The sequence below is a fragment of the Penicillium solitum genome (assembly GCF_028829755.1).
Source record: "Penicillium solitum strain IBT 25940 chromosome Unknown utg000004l_segment0_segment0, whole genome shotgun sequence".
Taxonomy (NCBI): Eukaryota; Fungi; Ascomycota; class Eurotiomycetes; order Eurotiales; family Aspergillaceae; genus Penicillium; species Penicillium solitum.
This window is the reverse complement of record NW_027072124.1, coordinates 3,726,194-3,746,163: the sequence shown is the minus strand read 5'-3', so window position 1 is coordinate 3,746,163 and position 19,970 is coordinate 3,726,194. Positions and strand designations below refer to the sequence as shown.

At 49.0% G+C, this 19,970-nt stretch overlaps 11 protein-coding genes across 11 annotated transcripts; 8 read left to right on the top strand and 3 right to left on the bottom strand.

Annotated features, from left to right (window-relative positions):
- Positions 1-1,753: 1,753 nt before the first annotated feature.
- N7455_007452 (uncharacterized protein) lies at positions 1,754-2,630 on the top strand (the record flags this gene model as incomplete). Its single annotated transcript, XM_065605627.1, has 4 exons — positions 1,754-1,826; positions 1,884-1,923; positions 2,068-2,171; positions 2,230-2,630. The coding sequence occupies 4 exons, from the start codon at positions 1,754-1,756 to the stop codon at positions 2,628-2,630; spliced, it is 618 nt and encodes a 205-aa protein (XP_065461481.1).
- A 610-nt stretch (positions 2,631-3,240) lies between these two features.
- On the top strand, positions 3,241-5,131 carry N7455_007451 (putative Golgi matrix protein; the record flags this gene model as incomplete). The annotated part of the gene is made up of 6 exons (XM_040956115.2): positions 3,241-3,274; positions 3,321-3,424; positions 3,479-3,898; positions 3,957-4,672; positions 4,724-4,830; positions 4,890-5,131. 6 exons carry the CDS (start codon positions 3,241-3,243, stop codon positions 5,129-5,131), a joined length of 1,623 nt encoding a protein of 540 aa, XP_040813570.2.
- A 359-nt stretch (positions 5,132-5,490) lies between these two features.
- N7455_007450 (guanylate kinase) lies at positions 5,491-6,361 on the top strand (the record flags this gene model as incomplete). The annotated part of the gene is made up of 5 exons (XM_040955949.2): positions 5,491-5,503; positions 5,586-5,690; positions 5,775-5,882; positions 5,946-6,076; positions 6,128-6,361. The coding sequence occupies 5 exons, from the start codon at positions 5,491-5,493 to the stop codon at positions 6,359-6,361; spliced, it is 591 nt and encodes a 196-aa protein (XP_040813523.2).
- A 385-nt stretch (positions 6,362-6,746) lies between these two features.
- On the bottom strand, positions 6,747-8,076 carry aspD (septin aspD; the record flags this gene model as incomplete). The annotated part of the gene is made up of 6 exons (XM_040956118.1): positions 6,747-7,085; positions 7,140-7,353; positions 7,425-7,562; positions 7,616-7,697; positions 7,753-7,881; positions 7,944-8,076. The coding sequence occupies 6 exons, from the start codon at positions 8,074-8,076 to the stop codon at positions 6,747-6,749; spliced, it is 1,035 nt and encodes a 344-aa protein (XP_040813457.1).
- A 296-nt stretch (positions 8,077-8,372) lies between these two features.
- On the top strand, positions 8,373-8,817 carry N7455_007448 (mitochondrial 54S ribosomal protein bL32m; the record flags this gene model as incomplete). The annotated part of the gene is made up of 2 exons (XM_040956091.2): positions 8,373-8,712; positions 8,780-8,817. The coding sequence occupies 2 exons, from the start codon at positions 8,373-8,375 to the stop codon at positions 8,815-8,817; spliced, it is 378 nt and encodes a 125-aa protein (XP_040813495.2).
- A 921-nt stretch (positions 8,818-9,738) lies between these two features.
- On the top strand, positions 9,739-11,002 carry N7455_007447 (SKI complex subunit WD repeat protein SKI8; the record flags this gene model as incomplete). The annotated part of the gene is made up of 7 exons (XM_065605626.1): positions 9,739-9,741; positions 9,794-9,830; positions 9,896-10,156; positions 10,215-10,381; positions 10,439-10,532; positions 10,585-10,771; positions 10,822-11,002. The coding sequence occupies 7 exons, from the start codon at positions 9,739-9,741 to the stop codon at positions 11,000-11,002; spliced, it is 930 nt and encodes a 309-aa protein (XP_065461480.1).
- Positions 11,003-11,153: 151 nt separating this feature from the next.
- On the bottom strand, positions 11,154-11,988 carry N7455_007446 (kinetochore Spc25 family protein; the record flags this gene model as incomplete). The annotated part of the gene is made up of 2 exons (XM_040955998.2): positions 11,154-11,698; positions 11,757-11,988. 2 exons carry the CDS (start codon positions 11,986-11,988, stop codon positions 11,154-11,156), a joined length of 777 nt encoding a protein of 258 aa, XP_040813415.2.
- A 281-nt stretch (positions 11,989-12,269) lies between these two features.
- N7455_007445 (uncharacterized protein) lies at positions 12,270-15,307 on the top strand (the record flags this gene model as incomplete). The annotated part of the gene is made up of 3 exons (XM_040956071.2): positions 12,270-12,372; positions 12,422-13,618; positions 13,671-15,307. 3 exons carry the CDS (start codon positions 12,270-12,272, stop codon positions 15,305-15,307), a joined length of 2,937 nt encoding a protein of 978 aa, XP_040813574.2.
- A 382-nt stretch (positions 15,308-15,689) lies between these two features.
- Positions 15,690-15,986, top strand: N7455_007444 (copper metallochaperone ATX1; the record flags this gene model as incomplete). Its single annotated transcript, XM_040956096.2, has 2 exons — positions 15,690-15,777; positions 15,835-15,986. The coding sequence occupies 2 exons, from the start codon at positions 15,690-15,692 to the stop codon at positions 15,984-15,986; spliced, it is 240 nt and encodes a 79-aa protein (XP_040813435.1).
- Positions 15,987-16,388: 402 nt separating this feature from the next.
- N7455_007443 (DUF2293 domain-containing protein) lies at positions 16,389-19,481 on the bottom strand (the record flags this gene model as incomplete). Its single annotated transcript, XM_040955995.2, has 5 exons — positions 16,389-16,518; positions 16,607-18,765; positions 18,828-19,121; positions 19,175-19,294; positions 19,347-19,481. 5 exons carry the CDS (start codon positions 19,479-19,481, stop codon positions 16,389-16,391), a joined length of 2,838 nt encoding a protein of 945 aa, XP_040813616.2.
- A 217-nt stretch (positions 19,482-19,698) lies between these two features.
- On the top strand, positions 19,699-19,914 carry N7455_007442 (uncharacterized protein; the record flags this gene model as incomplete). Its single annotated transcript, XM_065605625.1, has 1 exon — positions 19,699-19,914. One exon carries the CDS (start codon positions 19,699-19,701, stop codon positions 19,912-19,914), a length of 216 nt encoding a protein of 71 aa, XP_065461479.1.
- Positions 19,915-19,970: the final 56 nt, after the last annotated feature.

Below are 19,970 nucleotides of genomic sequence, written 5' to 3'. Positions count from 1 at the left end.
GCAAGTACACATGCCATTGTTTTGGATGCAGTGGTGTGAATCAGGCCTTTCAGTATGATCTCGTTTCCCCGAATATGTGGAGCTTGATGAATATCATGGATATCACGCATATTGTGGGATACAGTATCCCAAACAAGCCCTCTCAGCAGGGCATCGAGATTGGACGGCGATTGACCAAGACATAGCCAATTTTTCCAGAGTATTTCAACTCCAGCTCAGATATGCTCTTCTAGAGAGTACTTTGAGGTGTTCTTCCAGAGAGCCCAGCGAGCCAGAGAGAGAAGTGCAGAGACAAAAAGAAGAAGAAAAAAAGCGGGATGTGCCTGGGATGTGCCTAAAACGCCGGTCCGCACAAAACCCAACTCTAAAATGGAACCTCCGATTTCACCCTTCACCCTTCTCAAGCATCTTCCCTCTTGACACGTCTTACATTGCTTCCTACCTACTCTCCAGGTCAGCACTGCCAAAGAACTTTACCACACAGTGGGTTCTGGAGCAGAACGGTAATTCATGAGGCCTTTGCGAGAAGGAGCAAGAACGATGTCCGATAAAAAGTACCTACTATGGGCATCGGGGCATATTCCCGGTCTTGGCCGCATGCTATCATGAGGTCACAAAGTTTCTTGAACTCTGCTACAGCTGCATCAGAGTTTGAAGTCGTTTCAGGGGTTAAACTTTGACCTTGTTCATTAATACCAAACACAATAGGACCCTAAGTGACGAGAAGCGAGCTTGGATTACATTCAAACTTCTCTGTGAAATGCAACAATCGTGCTACCTGCAGCGTCAAATGCAGATTGGAAGTCGCCGCGAAGTTTCAAACCGGTATCTGCGATGGAAGAACCCTCCCAAATGGTGGAAGCACATCGTCCGAACTAAAATAACCAGCACAATGCGGTACTCGGTGAAGATGTGGCACGGCTTCTGTTAGCTGTCATTTCGAGCAGCATCCCTATCACTAACCCGCCTGGGATGGCGAAAGAGATCTTATGGCTATGAACCCTTGACAATCTCATCTGATCCTTAGACAACATTGGAAATGCGATTCTTCTGAGTCAGTAATGGCAAAGTGGACATTGCCTTACCGGACTGACTATTCGTTTGCCCGTTCGAGTCTCTTCCCTAATTATTTTGTTAGCCTGGAACAACTTTCGTTGACTGAGAGAATGATACTGATATGGTACACAATGGAATTATTGATGGATTAGGTCAATTGATTCTTTCAATACAGAAGTATCATTTGTTCTATATTCCACAACTCAAGTCTATCTTTGCTTTTAATTGTTGCTACTTGAGTCTGCTGATGAACAACCCCCGGGCTCTTTCTTACATACCAACCTCTATATTCTTATATCAACTATAAAACGTCACACTTTTTGCTCATTCTGTTCCGTTTGTTTCGCCGTCCTATTGCGTACTCAGTCTCCTGCTCTTGCTTCTTATACAAACAATAACTACAGCTGTAATGCCCGGATGCAGGTATCTCTACATAATATCAGCATAGAACCCCAAACTCAATTGATTTGACCAGAAACCAACAATATGAATTTCACAAGTTGATTTTTGGACCTCGCCAGGCCCAATCGACCTCTCTGGCTTCGAGATCTATACCGCTGACTAAGCCATACGATAGTCCCGAGATAAAGATTCCCCCCACCAGCGCCATTTCAACTTTTGACCTGCGCCGATCATTGTTCGAACCCGAGTTGCCTCAAGGTCCTTTGAAAGAAAAGAAGGATTGGATACCGTCATCATGGTTTTCTATTTCACATCGAATGTCGTCGAGCCTTCCGCCTTCATTTATGTCGGCAAGGACAAATTCGAGAGTATGCTTCCGACTTGGTGAAACCTAGGGAATAAACTTGTTAACAATGGTGCGTTAGACGAGGATCTCATAAAATATGGATTGGACAATGATGTCTGGTATGTTCCCCGGTATACATTTGCAGAATTTTGGGACTGATATTCTTGCGCAACAGGGTCAGTCTTTCCCCCTCCGACTTGCGATAGCGGCAATTGCCCTAATACCTCTATACACTTGCAGTTCCACGTCGACAATTTGTCAAGTGCACACGTCTATGTGCGCCTTCGAGAAGGCGAAACATGGGACAACATCGCCCAGCCGCTCCTAGAGGATTGCGCCCAGCTCACCAAGGCGAACTCCATTGAAGGTCAGTCCTCGACATGAACCCAAGAATTCCATACTGGTGGAGACTGACTTCTGGAAAGGAAACAAGAAGGACAACATCACCATCATCTACACACCATGGTCAAACCTGAAGAAAGACGGGTCAATGGCGGCCGGTCAAGTCACATTCCATAATCACAAGCTGGTTCGCAAGGTCTATGTGAAGCAACGTGAAAACCCAATTGTCAACCGGCTGAACAAGACCCGAGTCGAGAAATACCCCGATCTCCGAGCCGAGAAGGAAGAGGACACGAAGAAGAAGCAGCGCGGTGACCGCAAGACCCGAGATGAACAGCGCGCGAAGGAAAAGAAGAAGCAGCAAGAGTATGAACAGCTCAAGTGGCAGAAAGATCATGCATATGATGATATGTTCACGGACGAGAATCTGGAGGCCAGCAACAACCAGGACCGTGATGAGGATTTCCTCGACGATTTCATGTGATGAGCATTGCTGTCTTTTCTAATGGAAGATAACCTTTTCCTGTGTGTTACCTTTGAACCGTCAGCGAAGTGAAAATTATACCCTCTACATACTACATACTACATAGCATATACCACGGAGGGACAATTGATATGAGTACGACAAAACAGTCCTGCTCTTCTCCCTCTTGATACCTCTTTTGATCTGTTTAGATCATGTACAATGAGATATAGCGAGATAGACAAAGGGCTTCACTGACCCCCTCGAAGTCCTACATCATGTCAGGAGAATCCTAGGATTCTTTTCCAATCGACATACACCATAGGGGAATCCCCTTGGCATACTACGGGGGAACTACAGGCTTGTAGTGAATCATATACGTACGTAAGTATAGAACGACAAAAGATTCAAACATGGCAAGGTAGATACAGGCCAAATAAACACATCAAATTAGAAGTAAAGAAAAAAAAAAAGATAAGCCTGTGGAATGGAGGACCATAGATTAATCATCTAGGCGTAGCCCTGGAGGGCGGAAAGGGCGCTAACCCCCGGCCGCGTGTTGACAGCTTACCCTGTAACCTCAGGAATTCATCATCTTCCTCCCCCAAGTTCTTTTCAAACACCACACAGCATGAGCGAGGGAATTCCACCGTCTGCTACCCCAAGTAAGGGCACCCCCTTTGTGAATTGGAACCCACTGACCCCGCAAAGGCGCAAAGTCCAAGAAGAACAAGAAGAAGGCCGCAAAAGCCAAAGCCGACTCGAAGGCTGACGAGCACCCAGAGGATGTGCCCGCCGATCACAATGACACTGATGTATGTGATGAACTTCCCCCCTGTGTCATTGCACCTTTGCTGACACCTCACAAGAACGAACCCCATGATGCCAACGTGGACCCCATACAAGAGCCAGAATCCAATGGCGCCAAACCCGACACAATAGATGATAGTCTACCAGATCGGTCTGCAAATAAACAGGAGCCCGTGGCTACTAGTGATGCACCCTCAGGAACCGATATCCAGTCCGACCCCGCTTCCGATGGCACCGAGCCAAAGGACCGATTCGATGCACTTGTTCGAGATCGCGACTCGTTGCGCGCCGAAGTAGCCGACATGCGAAAATCATTGGAAGAGATCCAGTCCAAGCACACCGCAGACATGGAGGCCCTGCAGCAGAAATTGGACGACGCGGAGAGCAAAAAGGAACAGGCGGAAACGCAGTTCCAGATGCTCCTGGAACGAGTTAATACCATCAAATCGCAACTAGGGGAGCGGCTCAAGGAGGATGCGGTACGTGGACCAGCATTCACTACTTGGGGATATTTGGCTAATCTCGCTGGCCCTACAGGAGGAATTGTCTCTAGCGCGATCACAGATCGAAGACCTTGAAGACGAGAACAACAACTTGAAGGAGGAGCTTGATTCAAAGTCCGCCCAGCTGGTAGAACTATCGGGCGACTCAGCGGAGAAAGAGAAGGAGCTGTCCACTCTTCGGGACCGGACAAACTTATCCCAACAGAATTGGTTGAAGGAGAAGGAGGAACTGCTCGAGCAAGAGTCGTACCTCCAGTCAGAGTTCGAACAAGCGAAGGAGGCTATGCATAATTGGGAAATCCTTGCCATGGAGGAGCGATCTATCCGCGAGAACCTGAACGAGAAGGTCGGGGATCTGGAGGAGCAACTCAGCAGCCTAAGAGAGGGATATGAACGAGCCACCCATGAACGCGACACCCAACAGTCAACAGTTGATGGCCTCCAGCGGGCGTTGCAGGAAATCCAATTGGCGCGAAAGCAAGAGCTTCGGGAGCTTGTCGAGAGCTCTGATTCTCAACTCGAGGACCTCCGACGCTCTCTGCGGGAAGCACAGAAGCAGGCCACCGACGCCGATAAGGGTCTCCAAAATGCCCAGGAAGAGATTGAGCGAGTCCGGCCATTCGAGAAAGAGGTCAAGGAGAAGAACCTTCTCATTGGCAAGCTACGGCATGAGGCAGTCACGTTGAATGATCATCTGACGAAAGCCCTACGATTCCTCAAGAAAGGAAAGCCGGAGGATAATGTTGACAGGTACGTTCTTGTGATATCCACCTACCTCAATTGCATACTGATATCATACAGACATATTGTCACCAACCATTTCCTACACTTCCTTGCTCTAGACCGATCTGATCCGAAAAAATTCCAAATATTGCAACTGATCGCTGCACTCCTAGGCTGGAACGATGGTGAGTGCTGCAAACCAAATGCGAAGAATTTCTCGAGCCCATCTGATTATTGAAAATAGAGCAACGAGAACAGGCAGGTCTTGCCCGCCCAGGGACATCGAGTATGCCCGGGAAGCTCCGAGTCCCCGGCACTCCCCTCCGCACCCCGAGCACGCCAAACCTGGCAACGGAGTTCATGGATAATGGTGCCTCTAGTAAAGAGACGCTAGCCGAACTATGGTCTAATTTCCTGGAGCAAGAAGCAGAGGTGGGTAATATGAATCCATCGCGGCGAGGAAGCCACCAGGGGCCTCTTAAATGATAGGGTGGAGAAATGTATAAAGTAGGAAAGTCATAGAACTTGGGATATTGATACTCTGATAATTAGTCCTTTTTGATAAATTGCATGTAACTAGTTATGTACTCCGTATACACATAGTTCCATTCATGGATGTATAGTATACTTCGTACTACAAAGCCGGAACTGCCAAGAGATATGGGTTTCTTCCGCCTTCCTAATAAATAAACAAGCTAAGCTGGATTTGGACGGAACAAAACCGTCTTCAGCTAAATAATCACCTTGTTCATTTTGATTTCAATCCTTATATGCCTCTCTCGTCTTTCCGTGCCTTCTCAGCGTTCTACAGACCATTCGTCCGTGCCACCCACTCTGCATCTACAATGGCGTCCACTGGTAAGATAAAAGCTGCTTCATGGCAGAACATAACCCCACCGTCCAGCGCAGATATACTGACAAGACCACTTTTGTACAAAAGCCTACCGCCCCATTGTGATTTCAGGCCCATCGGGGACCGGAAAGTCGACTCTGCTTAAGCGCCTGTTCGCCGAGTATCCCGATACGTTTGGATTTTCCATCTCGGGTCAGTACCAATAGCGACAAGGAGAGGGAGAGGGGGGGTGGAATGAATTGGCGCTACAGCTTTGCTCACACGTGCGCGAAATAGAAACCACACGATCCCCACGACCCGGCGAGCAAGATGGCCGTGAATATAACTTTGTCACAAAAGACGCATTCCTCGACCTAGTGGCCAAGAACGGGTTTATTGAACATGGTGGGTTACACTGCTAGCTATATAAAGAGGAAGATTTCGGACATCAATTAACCGACAGAGCAGCTCAATTTGGCGGGAACCACTATGGAACATCCATCCAGGCTGTCAAGAACATCGCCGAGAAGAAGCGTATCTGCATATTGGATATTGAGATGGAAGGAGTCAAGCAGGTGAAGCGGACGGATCTCAATGCGGTAAAGTGTCCTAGGGAATTCCGATGATGGGACTTTACTAATGATTTATAGCGTTTCTTGTTCCTTGCGCCGCCCTCTCTTGAGGTGTTGGAGCAGCGCCTCCGTGGCCGTGGCACCGAAACCGAGGAATCTCTCCAGAAAAGACTCGACCAAGCTCAGAACGAGCTTGAGTACGCAAAGCAGCCTGCGGCTCACGATAAGATCGTTGTTAATGATGATCTGGAGAAAGCATATGTTGAGCTGCGCGATTGGGTTGTTGACGGTGGTAAGTTCGGTGCGCAATAGTACACACTTACATTACATATGGGGAAATATGATTTAGTCGATGTCATGACTAGCAAGGCGACAGCCCCGCTTGGTATCTTTCAATCCAAGAATAGAAGTTGCTCTCGTCAAGTTAATTAAGAAAACTAAGTACATGGAAAGCACCAGAGATGGCACGAGCACTGGAGTGCCAATTCTCTTTTTCCCCGGCAATACAAGCTCGATGGGTCTCCCAAGAAGACACAAGATGGGATGTAGGATACAAACGAAAAACAAACGCAAAAGAAAAAGGAAAAATGGGATATCTGCAAGGGCCTGCTGGCGTCAAAAGAGGACAGTAAGTTTTCGGAGAGGGCCGTCGCGCAACGGTTACAGCGCTCGGATCAGACATGAAAGATCACCGAGTTTAGTATCCGTTCATGGCTGCGCGCTGCGAGTTGCGGCTCAGCTCCCGGTCTGCGGAGGGGCTGATGGGCCGGCTGCCACCGGTGTGGCCCCCGGCGGCGCTGCTTTCCTTCAGGGCAAGCAACTGCTTGGCACGGAAGGTCTCGTAGTGGATCTGGCTGGTAGTCTCGACGAGATCCTGAAGGTGGGTGCGGGTCAGGAAGTTGCGCAGGTAGACGAATTCACAGTGGTTCTCATCCTCGACGTTGATAACACCCCAGCGGTTCTGGCGACCGCGAACCTGCTTGCCGTTGACAACAATGGTCTTCTCACTGCCGACAACCGAGAAAGGAATGATGTCCTGTAACTAGAGGTTAATATCGAGCTATAAGAGCTCGGCCGGGGTCGAGCTTACCTTGATCTGAGCGTTGATAGCACGCTCCTCATCATCGAGCTCGTCATTATCGTAAGGGTACATCTTCAGGTTGTGGAAGGAGAATTCCTCCTTGATGCGCTCCTTGAACGCCTGACGCTCTTCGAGGGTGAGAGAGTCGGACTTGGCAATAACGGGAACAACATTGACGACATCGGACAGCTTCTTCAGAACAACGATATCGATAGGCTTGAGGCTATGCGGGGTCAGATGGGTCAGTCCAAAGGAGCTCGAAGGGAAGCCAAGGAATGGGCGGGGTAAACTCACGCATGGCCGGAGGGCTGGATGAAGAACAAGCAGCAGTGAACACGAGTATCTTGGATGTAACGCTCACGCTGAGCGGTGAGTTCCTTGCGGAGGTATGCCGAGTGCTGATCCTTGATGTACTTGACAATGGGGTCCCAGCTGATCATAATTAGCTTAGATCTAGTAGCTCCAGCATGATGGGACTCAATTACCATCGGTCGTTGTTGACCTGATCACCGTAACCAGGTGTGTCAACAATGTTCAGGCGGAGACGCACGCCGTTCTCCTCAATAACTAGTCACTCGTCAGCCATTCCGCATCGAGAGTGATTCCCGGATAACCAACGTACTGTGCGACTCTGTCTTGATCTCGGTGGTGGAGCGAACGGGCTCGGAGGGGGTCAGACGGCCCTTAGAATCAATCAGGTGGGATGCGAAGATAGTGTTGATCAGAGTCGATTTTCCAAGACCAGTTTGGCCTATCGCGTGAGAAATTAGCTGGGATTCTTATGATGGGAGGGAGGTATAGCCCAGCACATACCGACACACATGACATTGAACTGAAAGCCACGCTTCAACAGCTTGCGCTCGATTTGCGAGGTAATGCTGTCAAAACCAACATGGCTGTGAGGGAAAACAGTGGGCTGTTGAGCCGAAGCTGCGGTAGTGGCCATTATGAAGAGATTAAAGGGTGAAAGACAGAAATCGAAAGTCCCGCAATCCCAAAAAAAAGAGCCGAAGAGAAGAGAAGTACAAAGTATGTAGATTGAAGCAAGAGCACTTGGGCAACCCCCCTTATTATCGTCCTCTTTCCCGAACTCAGGGGTGGACTATCCCTAATTGGGACTAGCGTCTCTCCAGAAAACTACCATTCACTTTTGCTTCAGACACCCGTTGATCTCTGTGATAGCTCCCACTACCACACTTCAAACCACCAACCCCCTTTTTCGTGCTTGAATCTATTGACAAAATGGCATTGCGCCTTCTCCCTTTCGCTCCGGCAACCATGTCGCGCTCACTGCTTTCCGAGTCCCTCCAATTCCCCCGACTCGCTCGGTTCCTCCCGATCACACCCATCGCGACCAGCGGATTCCTACAACCGGTTTCGATCTCTCTCAATATCCCATCGCTCCTCTCAGATCTTTGGGATTCTGTCCTGCGCGCCGTTCCTAAGAAGAAGACCTCCCACATGAAGAAGCGTCATCGACAAATGGCCGGCAAGGCCCTCAAGGATGTGAAGAGCCTTAATAAATGCCCAGGCTGTGGCCAGGTCAAGCGTGCCCATCTCCTGTGCCCCAACTGTGTCAAAGGTAGGATTTGAGCTCAAGCTGGAGGCACATATATTTGGTTTTCACAGAAAAGCTGACTAGTCAACAGACATCAAGGAATCTTGGAGGACCCTCGACATGGCATGAGAGAGAGCACTGTAAGAAATAAGGGCTTGCCTTAAGGGGAATCAGGATCAACATTCTCGAGATCCCAATCTCAAGCCCCAAAAAAGAGATTGTATTTCTAGAATTGGTTGTGGATACATGCTGCATGGCAACTGGCGTCTGGATTTTGCGGGGGAAATGTTTCAATATGACTTTTATACAATAATTCGATCTAGTAGGTCGAATTTGAACGCTGTGATCTTTTCAATTTACTTGTTTTTTTTTTCCATTTGAATCCGAAAGCCAAACGGGATCCTATTCAAATGCAGATACCGAATTCCACAACTACACCTCGTACTGAGATAAAGATCGTCTCGAATGGTGGATTGATGGCGACTTGGTGCGAACAGTGAACTACTCCAAGCCGTTGACTGTGTACGGCAAAAACTACCCCCAAACATTGTGTCAAGTCAAGATGTAGATGTTATAGTTAGACTGGTCCAGGTGGAAATACTTGAATATGTTCATGCTATTACGACTTTAGCATTTATTTATATTTGTGAACATTGTCCGCATTATCTTTGTAGCCATGTACATATATAGTCAAAACAGGAGCCCTAGAAGTACTACATAACTAGTTAGTTACTCCGTACATAGATAGTTAACAGTAAGTACAGAGACTAACTATCTCGACCTTGATTAGCTTAAGCAGTTTAATTATTTTACTTGACATCCAATAATATAGAGATACTTAGGTCAGTAGAGTACCTAAGATATGAAACAGTATAGATAACATTTGATAATGTCTGTGGCACCTCATCTTGCCTCTATCGCAAACAAGAAGCGATAAAAGTCGCGATAAAAGAGGCGATAAAAGGCGGAACGGGCCTTCGGGCCCCAACGTCATTGTTCCTCCGCAAGTAAAGTCTCGACACAGCCCCGAAAGAGCTCGGCATCGTCAACATGGTAAGATCATACCCAAAATTGATGAATCTCATTATTAATTGACGGTTTTCAGTCGAAACAATACCTCTCGAGAGGTTCTGCGGACAATGGTGAGCTTCCCGATGCGCATTATCATGGGTGACATCTGTGATTTGGCTAATATTTTGTTTTGTAGCGCACCTTGTTGATATCTTCTCGCTGGCGATAACAGACAAGCAAATTCTATCTGCCTCGGGTGCCTCGTCTATCAAAGTGCACTCTACCACGGACGCTGACTTCCCCCTGGTGCAGTCCATTGATGGTGCCCACACCATTGGTTGCCATCACATCGTGACCAATGGGAACGGCTCCCGTGCAGTCACCGCTGGATTTGATGGCGAAATCAAGGTCTGGTCTTGTCAGGACGGTTATTGGGCTGCAGACACAAAGCTGACTGGTAAGCACTGCCCCTCTTTGATAACCCACAAGGTGCAACAAGGCTAACAAGAAAACAGCCGACCTTACAGGTGCCGATGCCTGGGCCATAGCTCTTTCTGAAGATGGCCAATATCTTGCTGGCGTCACGCAGGAAGGGCGCATTAATGTATGGGATTTGGCTGCTGATGGCACTCGGATTCGAGACCATGAGACTAAAGGCAACTTTGGTACTTGCATCGACTTGGTGAGATCTTAAATCCTGCAGTCAGACACCTGGCCCCCTGCTAACTTTGGTGTTTAGTCTCCCGATGGTCGATTGATCGCTTCAGGCCATGACGATGGCGCAGTCTACATGTTCACCACTGAAACAGGCCGCATGCCATTCTCTCTGTTAGGTAAGTAAAGTTGACTGGGCCGAGCAGAAATTCAAGTGCTAATTCGGCCTAGGCTTGGTCAATCCCGTACGAGCTGTGGCTTTCTCGCCCAAAAGCAAGATTCTAGCAGCTGCTGGTGACTCCAAGGTCATTGTGCTGTATGATACTTCTTCCGGTGAACAAATCGCCAATCTCTCAGGACACTCCGCCTGGATCTTGTCTCTTTCCTGGAGCGACACTGGCGAATACCTTCTAAGCAGGTTAGTTAATATTCCGTGCATTCATGTGACGACAAGCTGACATTTCCAAGTTCGTTTGACGGCAAGGTCAAGGTTTGGTCCATGGAGACAAAGACCTGCGTTGCTACCCACTCAGAAACAGATAAAGCCGTTTGGAACGCAAAGTGGCTTCCCAAGGTCGGCAAGACAGAAGGGTTTGCCACCGCTGGCGCAAACCGCAGCATTGCATTCTACCGCGAGGCTACTGGGTAAAATGAGTAGCTGGAAATGGGGTATTGCAGAAATCTCCTTGCAACTGCGTGACGATTTCAATGGAACCTAGGAAACTTTACTGAACTATGCATAAAAATCATGAATTCGTATCGGAACAATAACAATAACCCAAACGGCCTTGTACATGTCTTTAGTTCATCGCTTCAACAAACAACTTGCGCATCCGCTTCAAGAACGCCCCGAAGTCTCGGTCATCGTTGACGAGATCTACCACATGCTCCAAACTATCCCGGTCAACCTTGGGGCGTGTATGGAAAACTTCGTAGTCGCGACTGGCGGTGCCCAATTCAAACCAAGCTTCCGCCTCCCAGTCCTTCTCCAATAGATGGCTGTAGACAAACTTTAACCGGTCCTCACGGCCGGCGCCTTCAATTCGAATACAAAGGTAATCCTGCCAGAACTCTAACTCGGGGAAATTGAGACGAGATTGCGCATCTAAATGCTGTGCGTGAGACTTTTGTGCCTCGACCTTTTGACTGATAGCCTTCTGAGTCTCGGCGATTTGCTGCTTCAGACGGTCGCGTTTGGCAAGGCGGGAATCGCGTTCCAAGGTGATAGACGAGATAGCCCCGTGCATTTCAGCAGCCTCCGCCGCTTCCTTTTGGAGGGTTTGTTCATGGGTTTGTGATTTGAGATTGAGAATTTCGATATCGCGCTGTCGCATGCGCTCGTCCTCTGGCAGGTTGTGTTAGGCACAGGGAACGGGTGGGTTTCAGAACTATCAAACTCATACCTTCATATTCAGCCAGATTAATGTGGAACTGGTTTCGTTCCTCCAAGACTTGTTTGCGACCACGCTCAATAAACGCGTCGAACTTCACTGTGAATTGTGCCATGGTATTGCGCAGGTCCTCGAATCCAAAGTTGATGCTGGGCAATGAGTCTGCCATTGATGGCGCATCCGCCGAGGCGAGAGGTGGGCGCATGCCACTTGTCGAGAGTGACGGTTCGAATGAAGAAGTCATAGTATCTGAGAATTCAATTGTGAGTGTTGAGTGTTGAATCGTGCAAGTTGAAGTTGACGCGGGGACAAAGAGTTGTTTGGGGTTGGCGGCGCAACAACTCCGAGTTCTTATCGATAAGAACCAAAAAACTTTCCGTGCTCCAGGGTTTCTTTTGCTGCAACCTTGGAATATCCTCACATTATGCGCATATGTATATGACCAAGTGGACTCTTACTGTTGCACCAGTATCGACATGGTTTGGCCAGGTCCTGAACTGATCGCAAGAAGCAAAGAAAGATCCGATGGATGAACATTCAGGCAGTGCTCTCCACTATGGGCACGTAGGACGAGCTGTCTACCTTCCTGAGGAGCAGGACTGGACATTTACTCGTTCCTTTGCTAGGCGTAGGTACTTGGGCCTCCTTTCTTGGAAACCAACTAACATGTTCGCAAGCCCCGTCGATCGAGTATACCGGTGTGACCAAGACAACAATCCCATCGCCTTTCCGCCCCCCGCAAGCTCGACCAATACAAAGAGTAGCTGAGAAAAACCCCAGGAAGGTGATCACAAGCGCGCATCCCGATTTGGCGGCATCATGGTCCTCAATTCGCGCGGAACCTTTGTCGAAAACTGTGACATCTATAACCGAGAAATATGACCCGGAGATCTCTGAGCTCTTCGATCTCGGTTATGCGGTGGACCAAAGGCGTCATGACAAAAGGCTGCGCTCAGTTCCAATTGCGGTAGCCGTTACCGGAGAATCTCGTAATATAATCTCATTCCGAACGCTGGAAGAGGAAATTTTGGAGTTGAGTTCTCCACAGAAGTTAGCATTTCGTGCTCCATCGATCAGCAACATTGAAATGTCTGAATGGTCCAATTCTGGCGCACCGGTACGTCAAGTACACTTTGCACGTCCCTTGGAGGAGACGCCCATGTTCATGGCTGCTCGTCTCCCCACGAGGACTACAATATTCCGACCTCTTTACCACTGGGATCCTGTGCCTATGCACGTCCCGGAAGATGCTATACTGGGATCCTCCGCCCCCTTGAAAAACTCTCGGCTGGATGCGAATCCCATTGTGGAGGTACCTGTGTCGCGAACAGGTGGCTTCTCACATGCCGATGTGACCTTCAACCCCTGGTATCAGAGACAATTCGCCATTGTAGATACCAGAGGCAAGTGGAGTGTCTGGGAGATCACCGGCAGGCAGCGACTTCAGCAGTCCACTTGGGGTGTCGAGTTCGTCAAATCAGGCTCGCTGCCCACGCGGGATTATAAACGCAAGCATAGTTGCCCTCGCCTTGATGGCTGGGCATCTATCGTGTGGGTCCATAATGTTGGATCGGTAATTGTCTCCAATCGTCACAGTGTCATGATCTATGCCTTCACAGACGACCAGATTCCACAACGCACGGTTGAGTTGGGAATGGAAAAGCAATCTGAGTGGGTTCTAGACGTTCAAAGAAACCCACGCAAGCCGTCACAGTTCTTCGTCCTGACGACGACTCGGATATCGTGGTTTGATCTCGGAGCGCTACCAGGTGATGATGATACAAATCTTTCTCTATACCCTCAAGTTTCCTGGAGGCACTTTCGAGACCCCGAAGACACAACTTTGCGACTTAGTGAGATAGTCGTATACCAAGGTACGTGCTAGTGCAACTGAACACGGAATTCAAATACTAAATTATCATCTAGATGTGTATCTCGTTCTGTATTCGCAGATCACTCGGCTGGTACAAGCATTTCCATGTCCCTTTGTATCCGACGAAGAGACCGAGTGCATATCTGTACCTGATCCCCTGGTGCTAGATGCGCCCCTGTTGGACGAGATACCGTCAACTGAACGTGACTCTGTTGTGCGATTTTCGAGATTTGTATTTAAAGAGATTGCTCACTCTGTGGCACCACTGGGTAGGAATTTCTATAACGCCCACTTGCCACTGATCAAGCTTTTCTGGATGGATTCTGATTTTGCCGTTCACGAATCTACTTTCAAAGGTCCACGCGGAGATCCAGACGAGCCAGACTTGTTTCGTCAAAGTAGTGTCTTGCGGTTAAGAAGGCGTTATGCTCCGACATCCTACGTCAGACCCACCGATGACTTTATTGTGAATGATTGGGACGAATCAGCGACAAAGAAAACAATTGTTCGTCGTTGCAAGCCCAAAATGGGCCGCATTGATACAAAGTCGGACTTGCAGTGGACCTTGGATTTATCTGGCGTCTACAAAATAGCGACAGGGATGATGGAAATTCGTCCAAAAAAGCAAAATAAGAGACGAAGGCCCAAACCAAGGACATTGGATGGGTTGATAGCAGTTCTACAAGGCGAAATGGCGAATGGATCGAAGCGACCTCCAGGCAGGACGATAGTTGAATTGAGCGGCAAGAGGATCTTGCCTGAGGGTCTTGATGAAAGTGCAGATGAGGTGAAACGACTCGTCTCAGCACTGGTGCCCAAATACGGGGACCCCGACGCTCACTGTCGGTATATGCTTCTGCCAGTCCCATCCTCAAGCGGGAGGTATGGCATGCCGGCCAAATTGTCGGCCGAAGCAGACAGGGATCTTCTAAATACCTATGATCGAATGATCGATGATTGGATGTCTACCCTGCCTCGTACCATCCCTGTGCAGACACGACTCATGAAAGAGAAAGTCATTCGGGGAGTTGCTGCCGATCTCATCCTTTCACGCCTAATCAAAGTTTCCACCTCGTTGGATAGCATCTTACTATCCAGGCCCCCAGATCCGGCCGATGACCTCGCAATTCAAAAGGCAAATGAGAAGGCCGCGGCACAGAACAAATACCAATCGAGCTACTTCGCATTCTTATCATCAAAGACCCCTGCAAGCCAGTCATCAATGGCCAAAAGCCGAAACTTTGGATCCCGACGGGACACGACACCAATCGAGCAATCCAAATACACCGCAGTCCCAGTCCTGGGTGGCCTCTCAGCATTCATCACATTCAAAACCCCACGTCCAACACCACGGAAGGTGACAAACCTCCTCTCCCACTGGCCAGTGGGGACCAATCCCCAACACTATACATGGGACAGGATCGAAGACGAGGAGACGCGGAATTCCAAGACGCGCACATCCAAGAATAGACGGAAGAAGCGCTCACAGACTCGTGACCAATCCCTCCCTTCGACTCCGGCAGTCCCTATGGTCCGAACATGGGGCAGTCAGCCCCTTGCACCTCCCCGAATCAACATCAACAGTAGTCAGCCGGATAGTATGCCGATGACCCAGATGGAGCGGGGACCTTTTGGAACTCGCACACTCAAGAAACCGAAAAAGAAGAAGAAGAGAGCCGCTGGATTTTAGAAATGGCTTATATATCCAATAATTCCATAATAAATATGCGTATTCCATAACTAGTTATACCTTATAGTATATCTTAGTATATCATCTCACTATAAAAGACATTGGTCAACCAATGGCGAATATGGCTCATTCACCAAGGGATGAACCTTGTATGACAAATCCAGAATACCAGCCCTGGAGGGAGAATATACTATATAGATAGATAGAAGAATAAATATATATATATAATCTTCCTTTCTCTCTTTCTCTTCAACTATTTCCCCTTGTTGGTTATTTATCTGAAACGACCTCAAAAGTCCACTGTGTTATCCGCCAAGCATCATCTTCTTCCCCTCCTCTCAAACAACAAACACCCCGCACCAACTCAAATCAATTTCCCACCATGTCTGACCACCAGTACAAGTTCAATGTGACTATGACCTGCGGCGGATGCTCTGGCGCCGTGGAACGTGTCCTCAAAAAGCTGGAAGGTAAGCAACACGCGGCCTGTTTCATCGCCTTTTGATTCCTAACACGCTGGTCTTTAGGCGTCAAGACCTTCGATGTCAGCCTCGAGTCCCAGACGGTCAATGTTACCACCGAGCCTACTCTTTCCTACGATGACGTGCTGGAGAAGATTAAGAAGACTGGCAAGACTGTGAACAGCGGAGAGGCGGATGGGGAGAGCAAGGGGGTTTAAATCCTCTCTTATGCTCATGATGTTTCCGGTCTTATATACCCTTTTTTCTTTTTGCATGAGGCCTGGAAGTCAACTCCAACGAGCTTAGGCAATCCAAGACTAGACTGGGCTGCTAGGCAGTGCTAGACAGTGCTAGGTAGAAACATACCAACAGCATGCATTCCAACCTGTGGAAGGTTCCAAAGTTGCTCTGGAATTCCCATGACTAAATGACCTTGATGAGATACAATGAAATAGATATAAAATGGGGAAACCGTAGTTCCCGATTCAAATTGGTATTGAGACCCATGATGAGAGAGTTTCTAAGAATATGCACAAGGGTATCATGAAGAACAATGCAATGCAATGCGAATACAAAACATCTCGCAACAAAAGGGGAATATGATAGAAGGTGGGCATTAATTAATCAACAATGACAACGTGTCTTCCATCAAGGACGGAATAGTAGGGTGAGCGTGGTTCAACTCTTTGAACGTAGACTGGGCGATCTTGCTCCATAGTTTGGGATGAGGGGGGGTAACTGTAGGGTGGTCTATATCTGCGTTAGTTGGGAACTTCTCAAGGCATAGGGGAAAAAGTTGTGTTGTTGAACTGGTTGGTTTCCCCCAATGAAGGCTTACCGCGAGGAGTTGAACCCGCCACTGGCTGGTCTTGCACGAGGGACCTGAGGGGGGGACACGTGAGGCTGGGTTTTTCCTATGACAGAGTCTGAAAAGGTGCGAAGGTGGTCATGGGAAGGAGCCACTCGCGGTCCTATGGGCAATGGGCCACGTTGATCACACGAAACCTGAGTCTGAGACAAATTCTTTGTACCAATGTAATCAAGCTTTCTGGTCCGGGTGGACGGGGAAGGGTCTCCAATGGGCTTGACTTCGGATTCTGTTCGCCTGGAGACGTATTCATATGGAAGGGGCTCACGGTAGTCAACATGGCGGACAAAGTCCTCGGCATATAGGTTCCTGTCTGGGGGAACATTCTCTCGTAAAGGGCGGCCACCATCAATGCCGGTGTGCCGAATGGCCCGCGAGTCTTTCGGAACACGATCTGAACGGAGACTACGATCACCGTGGTAAGGATACCACGGCCCAGAATTAGAAACGGCTGGAGCCGTTCTAAAGGTGCGATCCCCTTCCGAGGTAATGGCACTGGTGTTGGAAAGCCCGGCCTGGGATTGAGGCTCGTGCGGTCCGCCAATAGGCTGTCGACCCAAGACTGACCTTGTTTCTAGGCCATGCTGTACGTTCGAATAAGAGACCGGGTTCGCGTTCCTTTCCCGCTGGTGTCCTATAACAGGGGGTTGTTCCACTGGCTGGTAGTCCCGACGGAAATGGGGCTGGTCCTGGAGTCGATGGTCTGTGACAAGCTCAACGCGACGATAAGAGTGTGGCCCGAATCCCTCGGAAACAGGAAGCCCCATAGGCCTCGCACTCCACGGGTCTGGACGGGGATCGGTCCGAGAACCTTCGCGATATGCCAACCGCCTTCTCTTGCTCGCGTGTTCGCCGTCACCTTCCTTTTCGATGACATCGGGGTGATGCATCATTTCTCCTTGGGGACGCCCTGGCGTGACCGATCGGAGGGACATTTTGTTGGTCATATGGACCAAAGGATGTGCACCGTCAGTCCGCCGGCTTTCTGATGGCCGCGAATTCTCAATCGAGGGCAAGATGGAATCCTGCGTGTTGGAACCTGGTCTCAGAAGAGGGGAAGTGACGGAGTCAGTGCGGCGTCCCACTGGGGTCAATTTCTGCCGATTGTCCTTTGGTCCGCTCACGAACACAGGTGCGTTGGTCCTGTCCGACTGAGGGGGCAGCCTTTCCTGTCGAAATCTGGGTTCCATCCGGGGGGGAGGAACAACCTGCGAGTGGGTCATGTTCCCAGTTCTAGGTCCAGAGAGTTCTTCTAGGATTTGCAACTCGGGTGATTCCTGATTAGTTAGTCCAGTTGGCCTGGCGTTCAGTTCATTGGTGGAGTATTTTTGTTGGGCGTCCAAATGAGGATAGTTCTCCTGGACACCTACATGTCTCTTGGCCACCTGTCGGTCCATTAGTGGAATAGCGAGCACTCGATGTGCTTGGTTATCATTATTGGCTGAGCCTGGAGCGACACGCCGATGAACCTCGGCGTGCTGGGGAACTATATCCTGGCGTCTAGCAACGTGTCCTTCCTGAGCAGTAATGCGCTGCTCAGCATATCGTGGGCTTTGCTTTTCAGCTGGGGCAACAGAAAACCTGGGTTGTTTACTGCCCTGTATACCCTCTCTATATTCCTTGACAGCGCGGGTCCATGCTTTGTACCTGTTAAATCCACGACGGTTGATAGTGTCTGTGGCAGGGGCTCTAGTGACAAATCGGAACCCAGGCGGTGCTTCCTCGGATAGTTCCCGTGGAAGATCCCGGCCAAGAGGGCTCGTGTTGTTGATAGGTTGATATCGGATCTCGTGGGCCCGAGTATCGCTTGGAAGTATTTCCACACTGGTGTTTTGCTGCCCCGCTGAAGCAACCGCATCTTCTTCCGATTCACTGTCTTCATCGTCTGAGATAACGATCACCTCGCGGAAAACATCTTCCAGCACTGTTTGGCCATTCTCATCGTCCCCTCGCCACTCAATGACTTTTGCCAGAGTTGTGTGTTCAACAACCCCTCTGGCTTCATGGAATGAAGTGGTTTTTAGGAGGCGATCGTAGTCAGTGTAGACATGTCGAACGTGAGCAACCACAGCAAGTTGAGCTCTGCGGGCCAAAGGCAATTCGGTGGCCGTCCCAACTTTTTTCTGGCCCTTTTTGGATATCAGGTTTTCCACGTCCTCATTTCTCAGATCAAGATGGGGTATATACGTACCTTTTGAAAAGCGGTCTTGATGATCTGATTCAAATCTTTTTCTGGTATGTTCGGAAAAAGATCCTTTAAGGCGTCCCGTGCTTCTGTGTTGAGGGTTATTTGAGAAATTTCAGAATCAGCCTGCGCGGGATTCTTTATCCTGTCTGTGGGAAAGGTGCTAGGCACTGTTTTACCAGTACTTGTGAGGTAGAACCCCAGCTCTGAGCAAACGGCTGCCACGACAGTACTAGGAAAATGATATCCTATCCGATGAACATGCTGGGAAAGGTTATGATGGCGATGGTGTGGGGTAGTCTATAAAATAAAATAAGCAGTGACGATCATTAGGAACCAGATAGGGTTCTTACCGATACTGCATGAATTTGGAGACCCTCGTCTCGACACCGCTCCTTACAAGTTGTAGTGAGTTGCGGATTTCCTGCAGGAATGAAGGTGTAACCGCTTGGTGCTTGGGCTTCAAAACAGATCTGTATGTTGTCGTTAGTCACTTGGACAAGCTGAAGTAGGGAATATACATACCACACTCCGAAGCTTTTTCTTCTCTTGGGTCACAGATTCCATAATAACTTTGTGCCTTCTCGCTCTCCTTTGGATAGCCCGGCCAGGACCATGCCTGACTGAGGCTGAAGCAGCCCTCCTTATGACACGGGCCATACTTCTGGTTCAGCTTATCGCAGAACCTCGCGAAGATGAAGATTTCAGCACATCATTTAAGATATGTATCAAACGTATTATGTGAACGGGTAGATGATATGTATCTCCTGATATGGGTCAAAGTGAGGGGCGTTTGTTCAAGTCAGGGTAAAGTCACGCCTAGTGCACCGCAGTAACGCAAAGAGTACGAAGTAAAGGCACCCCGCGGTCGCCCGAAATGGAAACAGCGTCCTTGGTGTGTGAGCCCTTTGATTCAACTCTCGAGCAAGAGCAAAAGGAGCAAGTAGCAAGTAGCAAGGAGAACACAGAGAAGAAAGAACGAGAATATCGCCAGGAAAGATGGGGGGAGAGAGAGAGAGAGACAAGAGGAGGGATTGATAAGATTGCTATTGCGGCCCAAGTCACCTCTCCCGATCGGGCTAGTCCTGCCTGAGGCTACAACCTTTCCCCAACTTTGACCGTCTTTTACTCTTCCTTTCCTCCAATACC